The sequence below is a fragment of the Egretta garzetta genome, unplaced genomic scaffold (assembly GCF_000687185.1).
Source record: "Egretta garzetta isolate BGI_Z169 unplaced genomic scaffold, ASM68718v1 scaffold732, whole genome shotgun sequence".
NCBI classification, from domain to species: domain Eukaryota; kingdom Metazoa; phylum Chordata; class Aves; order Pelecaniformes; family Ardeidae; genus Egretta; species Egretta garzetta.
The window spans coordinates 355,192-365,767 of record NW_009259029.1 but is presented as its reverse complement, the minus strand read 5'-3'; the positions used below and the strand labels follow the sequence as shown (position 1 = coordinate 365,767).

Below are 10,576 nucleotides of genomic sequence, written 5' to 3'. Positions count from 1 at the left end.
GGGGGAGCGCGCCCTCCCCGCCTGCAAGCCCAACATCTCAGGGGCACGTCGGGATATATCTGAGCAGAGAAGACACCTGGGGGGAGCAGAAGGCTCTCCTGGGATGCTGCGATGGTTACCCATGCCTCCGGCTCTCCCTTTTAGGGGTTAATTACAGTCACAGCAAACAACCTCTGCCTTTGTTTACACTGGAGGCTGGGCACCGCAGCTGGCACACCCACCCTCAGTGGGAACTGGGCTGGTTTGGGCCCCGCTATCGCGCCTAAAACCACACACAGAGCTGCAGCCACAGACAGAAGGAGCAGCCTCCCTGCTCCGGCTGGGCTGCTCCCCTCCTAGACAACAAAAGGGCTGGTAACACAGTTCAAAGTTCTCCCTGGTACAAAAACGGTCTTTGAGGGTAATTTGCTTCAGCTCGAAAGCAGCTGAAGTTAATTACACAGCAATGAAATATCACACTTTAATATTACTTCACTCCCCTTGGCCCGGCTGCTGTGAAACGCTGCTCTGTTTGAGATTTGGACCCAAGTGCTTTCTGATCACCAGATAACGTCCTGCTTAAACATGGGAGAGGCAGGTAATGGGATGCACCACCCACCAGAGCCTGGGAGAAGGGGGTGAGGGAGCATGGGGGCTGCTCATGGGGGCACCTGCTGTGCACAGCCTTTGAGCTGGGTGGTGGCCGGGGTGTTCAGTAACTCCCCAACCCATTCCAGGTCTTCCAGTCCCTCATGCTTTCCCTAGGGAGGCCCATGCAGCCTCTAGCCCCATGCTTTGATCTCAACTCCTGTTTGGAATTCAGGCATCTCCTTGCCACCAACGCACAGGGCACTTACACAGGTGGATGCTCTACATGGTCCGTAAGTAATGCTGCTGTCTTGCCTGGCGATCATCCTGGGAAGTCCCCTGGCCGCAGTCCAGCGTGCCTGTCAGCAGTTGGCCAGATGAGCTCTTTGCTCACCCGATTCTTGAGCAAGAGCTTGAGCACCCTGGCCAAGGGCATTGCAGGTGTCTCCATCCATCCTCTACAGGGCCTGGAAAGTCTGCTGAGAAGGATGAGGATCAGAAGCCTTGTCCTGCCTGAAGCTCAAGCTGGAGCAGGATCTGTAAGGCAGGCAAGTGCATGTGGGCCAGCAGTCAGATGAACAAGAGTTGCCCCACTTGCTGGTCTCCCTAGAGAAGATGCTCTGTGCCCCTCTTGCCCTGATGCCACTTGGGCACTTTCTTCTGTTGCCCTGCTTGGAGATGACATGGAATAAGGCAACAGGGAACACCAGGCTTGTGGATGCAGCAGCCAAAGCACTTGCAAAAAGAACCTGTGTAGCCCATGCAAGGGACAGGGCTGGCCCAAGGATCACCACAGCCACCACATGATACAGGGCACCTCAAAGCCAGGAGGATGGGAAATCCCAGGGTTGTTCTTAATGTCAGCAGCCAAAGCAGAGTTAAAAGCGCAGAGTTGAAGTGCCCTTCCTGCATCCTCAGAGCCTTGGCTGCCCCAGCCTACCCCACAGCAGTCTGCAGGCCCTTGTTGGAAGCTCAACTGCCCCCAGGCAGGCTGAAGCCCCATGCTCGCTGCCATCATCCTCCAGTGCTGCATAGAGGAACAGGCTGCATTGCCACCTCATAGGATGTGCTGGGAAAGCCCTCTGCATCCTACTGGAAACCAGCAAGACTGGTATACTGGAGGCTCTGCAATAGGTAGACTTGCTTACCAAGCTCCCCTGTACCGGCGGAGATCTGATCGTGATGTCCCCAGCACTGCTACATTAAACAGTGCAGGGGGTACAAATCAGAGGATGGGGAGGATGCAGGCAGGTTTGTGTACTCAGAGCTGTGCCAGGAAACACCAGCGTGAGGCAACCGCTTGTGACCCATCAGCATCACAACCCAGATCTGAGCACATAGGCAAAAGGTTTATTGGGTATCAAAGTCATTTTCCCTTCACTGCCTCCACAGCTCGCAAAAGCTCCTGCCAGCGGAGCATGTTTAATATCAAGCTCTTTGAGGCAGCGGATAAGTTGTCCAGTTAAACACGTCTCCTTGCCAAAATGCTGCATGCAGACAGACACCAAGGGGAAAAACAGACCCACAGAGACTCCAGCAATGGATGTTGAGTCCATGGGGTGGCAATCACCATGGCTAGAAGAGGGAGCAGTTGTGCCACGGAAGCATGGGACCAGTCGGTCAGAGACTGACGCTCTGTGTCTGCTGCAATCCCAGATTTGCTGTGTGGCTCCAGGCAACTCACTTTACCCGCCTCCATCTCCCCATACCCAAGAAAACCAGCCTGCAGAGGGCTGGGAAGCAGCCCTCCCGCTGAGCTCCTGGCTGGGAGATACAGCAAGCCAGCCATGTCTCAAAGCAAAGAGCCGCCAAAACGTTTCCTGGGAAGAGCCCACACCACTCACCTTCAACAGCCTTAGGACATGAACACCTCATGAGAACCAGAAGCTTACGTAGGAGCAGCCCCAGGACTTGCCAACCTGAGCTTGCTCTGCACAGGGAAAACTCAGGGTTATCCATGGAACTGGTGGCAGGGTCTGAAAGCCGCTGACAGGATTTGGGAGCTACTCTTCTCAGAGATGCCTGCTGATACGTGCAGGTCAGCAGAGAGCTGTCAGACAGGCCGGCACACGTGAGGAAGCCTTACTCACAAAATTGAACACACCATCTCCATCCCACTGCTCTCCATCACCACCTGGAGAGTAACACGGCACCAATCTAGCCCAACACAGCAATGACCTTTCATGGTCCTTCATGGGGAACTGTTGCAAGCAGCAAGGATCCCATCTCTAATTAATACACTGGACAAAGCCAGAAGGGCCTGCTCATCTCCCTTAGTCCTGCCTGGGGACTGGTGGTTGGTCTGTATTGCCAATTTACAACCTAGCACAACCCAGACCGTGATCAGGAGGCAGCAATTAGACCATCAGCTCTGATGCCTCACTCCAGTTTAGTCCCTCACCTCCCTTGTGCTCTGTGGAGCTGAAGTATCTCTTTCTCGCTGGTGCTCAAAGCGAGCACCCTAGGGAGAAGTCAGCAGGGATGTGTAAGACCTCTCAGACTGCGGTGGCTTTGGTTCTCATTGAAAGCACAGCCCCAGTAGGTCATGCCTACTTACCTTAGCACTGTTTTGTGCATTTTTTTTTGTACATATCAACTCCCTTCATACAACAGAAACTCTACTGTGTGAGTGTGAGCTTTTTATGAAAGAATTTGATTCCCAGAAAGGAAATAAGCTTCCACACAAAGTAGCAATCTGTTTGGACAAGCCTTCTTGTAAGCAAGAAGAGGACCCAGAAAAGAGCAAACCTGTACATCAGTGGCTCAAGAAATCACGCTTCTATCCCATATCTCGAAATACAGAGTGGCATTGCTGTGCTACTCTGGCTCCATAATGCAGCACAACCTTGTCCCCCCAAAAAGCTGGCTCCCCATGACCATTGAAAGGAGGGCACCTGCAGCGAGATGAGGAACCCAGAGAAACCAAAACCCTCGCTATGTCACAACTTTAAGCCCACATCTGGGAGTAGCACACTCCCATTTGGCATGCCTGCAACCCCACACCCAGCCAGATCCACCTTGGCCACACGCTCATGTGTCTCCACCTGACGTCTGTGTGTGGAGACGCATCCGAGGGCCGGGAAGGCTCTCCTGTAGGCGCAGCAGCCCGCACAGCAACCAGTGGGCGCAGCCTTGATCCCCCATGCAGCACCACTGTCTGGGATTGTGTCTCCAGGTCAAGCTCCGTGAACTGCTGATCCACAAGCAGGTGGAGGAATGAGACGAAGGTTTCTCAGGCAGGCAAGATCTAGGTATCATTTGTACCTGGAGTTTTTGTTTGGGAGGGTGGGGGTAGGCTATGTTCCAGCGCCTGCAGAGGAATTACACAGCAGCGGCAGGCAACGCGCTTGTTTTGATCTTGCTGTGAATATGTATTTGGCAAATAAAGACTTAAAGCTGGGAATCGGAGCAAAACCTGCAAGTTTCGTGCCATCCTGCCACCTGTGATGCTCACGCAATGACGCTATCTGAGCAGCAGCTACATAAAGAATGCTGCCCTCTTTATCAAGGTTAAAAGGGGCGGAGCAAATTAAAGGCTTCTTGCTGAGTGACTACAAGGGGAAAATAGTTTCCCTTTCTCAGGAAAGCTCTCTAGCATGAGCGCCTTTCTCTAGCGTGATGGATTATCCCCAACCCGTGACACCAAAACTGGAGCAAAGCAGTCTCCTGGGTAGCCAAGGCTTTGCTCATCACTGCAGCGAGACTGAGACATGGCACCTTCTCACCAGTGCGGCAGAAAGACAAGCTGGGACCGCAGAGCTGTGCCTTTCTGCCAGGGAAACATAGACCATACCTCCCTTCAGCCCTGAGGAAGCATCAGAGAACACAATTTTGAACGCCTATCCCGTCTTTCAACCAGTGTTTTTAAAACATTCATTTTGCATACAAGCTAAGCAGGGCCATAGGAAGCAAGGCTGTCAGACGGGCTGTTTTGACCAACGTGGATGCCATGGGCCATGCACCTCTGAGAAGCTTGCCCAAGATCACAGGCAAGTCAACAGGACAGGAACATATGGAAGCATCAATCCTTTTCATTGACCTTTGGACCTCCTTTTCCTCCCAGGCCTCCTTTAATGCAGATGGCTTTTGAGGTTCTCCATAAATGCTCAGTTTACGCTAAACCTGAGCAGGCACATTTCTGGAGAAGAGCCCATCAGGTTACGGTGTACCATCCCACCTCCCCTCTGCTCTGGTTGCTTCCACTAACTTTTGCACAAATGATTCATTTTGCCCAGTCTTTTGTAAACAGCAACCGAAGCCAGCTGGAATTTGGTGTGCACCTAAATTACACTTGCTCCGCAACCTCTTCCACAGAAGGGATTCATTTCAGTCTTTGCCTGTGGTGGGGGCACAGCAACGCACATCCTTCTCTTTCACTGCAGCAGCTCTTCCCTTTCACAGAACTGAAGCAGCATGGTTAACATCCGAACCTCTCCGCTATTAAAACATGAAAGTTACACCTTGAAGGAGTAAGGGGAAGAAGAAAGTCACTGGATCTCTTAATTGTAGCCCTGGGCCAAATGTCACCGCTGAAGAGCCCAAGGTGGGCAGGAGAGGAGTCAATACCTCAAGCTGAAGTGCAAAGCACAAGGAGGCTCAGATGCAATGCAGGTGCCTTCAGCAGAGAGGCTGACCTTGTCACACACCGGATGGTTTCAGCTGTCCCCCAGCTGACGAGGGAGCTATTAATGGACACACTAGGAAAGCAGGAACACTCACCAGTCAACCACAGCGAAGGCCAGAGGGGGGTGATTAAGAGACCAAATCTGAAACACGGTAAGCCAAGTTTTTAGAGTGGGACAGGTGTTGGCATGAAATCACAGGCTCCTGAGGTTGAGACGCAAACTTCACAACCTCATCTGAGGCTGCAGCATGTCAAGCCTTTGTTTTGGTGGGCAGGACCCATTCCCACCCACCCCACCTCTTCTTTCCTTTCATCTCTCCTGTGCAATGGAGGAGTTAGTCACTGGACTACTGGACTGACCAGCTGCAGCCATCGGGAAGGCCGGTGGTTCTGCTCATAAAAGGTGGCCGATGGCTGCAAGTGTAACACCACCGCTCCCGGGGAATCTGCCTTTGTAAAGCAGGCAGAGTCAAGCGTGGGCCACGACAGGCAAGAGGCAAACTTCCCCATGTGTTAACACAGGCAATGGGAACTCGGGGTAAGAGGACAGACTGCAGATGATATCACATGCGCACCTACACAGAACCATGGAGAAGCCGTGAGCCATTTTATCTTTTCCAATCTAACAAAGAAATGGAAATAAATTCATCCAACTGGCACAGCACAGTCTTCAAAAGCCAAAAACTTTACAGCTGGTTTGCTAAGAGATGTTTTTTTGAGGTGTCGGAGTGGGAAGGAGGGAAGAGAAAAACACAGCTAACGCTCCTTCCTACAGCAAGGGGAGAGAAAGTTATTTCCTTCACAGATTTAGTTTATAAACAGTTTTACTTTTAAAGCAGAGTTAAAACTGGGATAAAAAAGTATGCTCAACATGTATTTTGTCATACCATGCTGCTTGCCATACAAGCCAACACTGCTTTTCCTGACTGGAATTAAACTCCTTTACATCCAAAGCTCAGCGCAGCTCCCAGCGTGCTGCTGGAGCAGGCAGGGAAGGCTCTCAGAAATTCTCTGCACCCCACTGTGCCCCACTATGGCAAGGTTGAACACAACAGCTTCATCAGCACTACTCACAGCACAAAACGCCTTTCTAGGAGATCCAACATCAAGTTGCGTGCAGATTGTCGAGTGCATTACGGCACCTGGAGAACACAGCAACACTGAGACAGAGGACGCCTGTAAAAACAGATCTGGACTGCTCCAAAGGGAGCCTAAAACCACAGCAGATGTTCTTTTCATCTCCACGCACATTACTGACTGCTGCAAGATGGCACTCCGGACAGGTAAAGAAAAGCTAACACTAATTGCTCGGGAGGTCATCACGCAGAAGACAACAGTGGCTCAGGCTGGCCGTTCCTTGGGCATGAGAGCACCAAGATGCACCTTCCTGGAGGAGACACGGGGTAAGGAAGCACGCTGTTGAGCTGCAGCATGCATGGGTCCACTGCCCTGATAACCAGCCTCTGGAAGGCAAAAACACACAAAAATCTTGCAACAGTTAAAAAAAAAAACCCCACAACCGCACAGCCTCACAGGACTGACTACAGCAGTCCTGCTCCATTTTCGCACAAGTCCAAGGAGCTGTGCTGGCCTTGCACCCCAGCACTTGCCCGTCACTGCGAAGCCACTGCCTGCATTAGCGCAGGGTGGCACAGTGGCACCAAAGCAGAGTCAGTCCTTTTGCGACCAGAGGTGAAACTCTATGAAGCCATAAACCATGGAAACAAAGAGCTAAGAGATCAGTGAGAAGAGCCACGTTTCTATCCCACTGCTCATTTATTTCAGTATCTAACCAGGCCCCCAAGGCTCTTGTTAACGGAGTCTTTTCATCCTAGTTTTGATACGGGAAGGGGCACGGGCAAGACTTGGCTACTTAATTCAAAGGTATTGCCCTGAATACTGGAATGCCTGGCAGCACTTTTGCTGGGTGATTGAAGTAGTTAGTCCCTTGCTGGAAATGCAGAATTACTGCAGACTAAATCTGGACAGTATTGCTTGAACCAATGCCAAGGTGCCTCATTGGTGTGACTAACTAATACCAAATGAATCACTTCTTTAAAAAGAGCTCCAACTTGGACTTTTGGGGACTTGCAAAAATAATAATTACATTTGTCTTTTATACCCAACAAACATTTTGATCTATAGCACCCATGCAAAGGAAGAAGCTATGAGTACAACTGCTGGCAATTATTTTGAATATTGTTTTATACTTTTAAGCACATATATTTTGCTGTTTAAATTGAGATCAACACTTATTCCCTTCTCTCCATGAGCTTTTTTATGCTTGCCTGCTTTGATGCTGATGTCCAGTAAGAGGCTTTCAGAACATGATGCAGGCACGTTTTTTTAGCATGTACAGTCTTCTAGTGAAACTAATAAAATGGCATGCATGACAGAGGAAGGAATTAACTTTGTGAGAGCCAGGAGGATACAGGTTTAATTTCTCTTGATTCAGGAAAACAACAATAATCCTGTGTAATAATATGCCACAGTCTTGATGAAGAGAAAGTTCAGCACTGATCTTAAGTCTGCCCCTGTAATACCAGATCACTTTGCTATCACACATTGACTAACCCAACATCCAAAGACAAAGCACCCTGAATTCATCAGGCAAATCACTTTATTCTTGTCTGTTCTTCTTTCTAGGAGTCTATTCTCTTATGCTGTAGCTGGAAGATGATTTAACCAGCATTTTCGTCGTGCTACGCAGATGATGCAGAGCAAGCTCACTGAACTTCACTTCTTCACTCAAGCACTGTGGTCCATCGCGGTTAGGGCTCCAAAAGGAGGCACATCTCATTTCAGCCAGATCCACTTGTCACCAACCTCAGCATTGTAGCCTTGCCTAAAATTGCGACCAGGAAGCTAGAGAAAGCAGAAAGTTCGGTCAGAAACATTTCTCTTCTCACTCTTCGCAGAAATTTTTAGATTCTTTATGAAGTGCCTTGTGGTATCCACAGAAGTACAATGTGAATTTATTATTTTTTTTTTTACATCAATGACTAACACTTGTAGAAAAATCAGTCCCTCTGAAAAATTTGAGCTGTGCAGGTGGAGGGGGAGTCCACAAAAACCACTATGCCATAGTATACAAAAAATCTAGGCCAATATGTCAACAGCACAACAGCACGTTCCACCTCAACTCATCCAATTGTTCTCCCCTACACACCCATGTGCCCAGTTTTAGTAAGAGATGACCCCTCTAATTTTAGCATGTATAATAGAGGAATTGAATCCATCAGTAGAATCTCATGCCAAAATAGGGACATTATTATTAAATACATGAAATATTTCATGCATGAAATACCAAGTTAATTACTACATTAAATTATGCCATTTGAATGAAATTGCACATTTAGCCTCCAAGAGCTGAACTTAACTTCATTAAGGCAAAAGCAGTATCTGCCTGTCTTCATAAGCAAAGCCAGAAACCACTACTTGCTGGAAAAACTGAAGTTTCTCGAACCCTGTACCCATATTTCGCTGGTACCCTGGGACCAAAACAATGCTGCGTCTGAACCTCACTGACCTTTCAGGCTGCAACTCTTTTGCACAGACCCTTAATGCTATTGGGAGCAGCCTCTGCCTGGGCAGGCTGGACACGCAGGTTAGCCTGACCAACCTTTCTATACCCATGGTTCCCAAACCAGGGCTTGGGGAACCACAGTGCTGCTGCACAAAGTTGCCACTCCATACAGTTTGTTACACATTGCTGTACGTGAGATGGCAGAGAACTGGGGACCGCAGCAGTAAGCCTTTCCTTCTGACAGCATCTCAAGAGCTTGGGCTGGTTGTACATGTCACCAGAGCATCACACAAGGAGCAGTTCAAGCCTAGCGAACCAAGAAATGCATTGCAGAGAGAAAGGCTGGATGGACTGGAGCGCTGGGAGGGGGACATCAGAGTACTAGGAAAGCTGGCGGGTCTGCACCCTCACCAGGGAGGGAAAGCAAATTATCACAGAGATGGGAGCAAGTGGATGTGAATAGCTGGAGCCTGAACAGAGTCTTGGCATTTTGGAGTTCAAGGAGTTGTGTCTAGACCTAGAGATGAGGAGCTGTTACCTCCAAGTCTGTGAAAGGACATGAGACATGGAAGCACACAACCCCCTTCCTCGTAGTCCATCTAGCCAACCAGATGTCCCACAACCAAAGCCTCACACAAGAGTTCAGGAGGAAGAGGACACACACAGCTATGCAGATCATGCACCTGGATGGAAAGCCAAGCCTGGCCCTCCCAGCCTGCTGCCGTATACAGCCACATTGCAAAAGCACTCAGGCAGCATTACAGACACAAAAATTCAGTGGCCAAGCTGTTCTACCTTCAGCTTTAAAGATTTGGGGAAGGAGGCTGTTTAAGTAGCAGCCATTTTAAAGGATTACAGACACAGCACACGGGACTACAAGAGAAAGCCTGCCAGTGTGGTCAAAATAGCAAACTCCCCTTACACAGAGAATGCGCTCTCTCTGTAGGCGAGGAAAGCCCTCCTCTGGGCCAAGCAGGCTGCCTCGGGTCAGCAAAGGCATGCTTATGTGACAGAAGACTCACCACAAGTGTGGCAACAATGCTGTCATCAAAATCATCTCCTACCAACTTGCTTCGCAAAAGCAACACAAATTTTTAGGGCAGTTTCAGCCTGAATAAACATAAACCAGGCTCTGTACCCGGTAGATAACTAAGCCATGGGAACAAAACCTGCCAGCGACAGGATCCGTGCATAAAGCAGCTACTTTGGCAATTACTCTGAACTGAGTGATCCTACAGAGGAAACGTATGTAGATAAGTTTCAACATTTGAGTCTCAGGTGTTAAAGCAGTTCCCCTCGGAAAGTACACACCACGACCTGAAACATCAGAGATGGTTAGGTCCTAGCTCCAAAAGCAGATCTATCTCCAGAACCTCTCTTCCTATCTCCAGGAATGAAAAAAAGAGACAGAACACAGCGTTCGTCTTTGAGATACAATACTGGAATCGAGAAGCAAGCCACCGTGAAAAAGTAAATGAGTTTTGTGAGAAAGTCTGAAGCAAAGATGCCGTTATTAAAACCTTCCTTTAAAAATAAGCTATCCGCTGGTAGCCTTTACAAATAATTAAGCACAGATCATCTGCTCATCTCCACAAACACACTGGTTTCACACAGGACCCCTGACTTGTCCTGATGATTTTTCCTTTCAAAAAAAGCAAAACAAAACAAAACCTGTAAGGGTATCCTGTTTGAGACAGCTGCCCCTGCAGAGAAGCAAGACCCAGTCTTGATGAAATCTATACTCATCTTGATGAAACCTATTCTTGGGCCACAAAACTGGCTATTTGGTCCAGGATGAAGCCTATTGTTTTGAGGAGGCGGCGGGTGGTGGGTTTTTTTGTTTTGTTTTTTTATTTGAA

The 10,576-nt window shown here is 49.1% G+C and overlaps 1 protein-coding gene across 5 annotated transcripts in view; it reads right to left on the bottom strand.

The window, feature by feature from the left end:
- The window catches only part of NDUFA10 (NADH:ubiquinone oxidoreductase subunit A10), a 57,709-nt gene that overhangs the window by 9,937 nt on the left and 37,196 nt on the right, over positions 1-10,576 (bottom strand). The window contains exon 10 of one of the 5 annotated variants that reach the window (XM_009634678.2): positions 5,983-8,056. The exons of the other annotated variants lie outside the window; for them this stretch is intronic. Within the exon in view, the coding sequence (XP_009632973.1) occupies positions 7,988-8,056 (69 nt within the window). The 3' untranslated portion in view covers positions 5,983-7,987. Of the gene's footprint in view, positions 1-5,982; positions 8,057-10,576 lie in introns of those variants that run through there. 5 annotated transcript variants of the gene reach the window in all.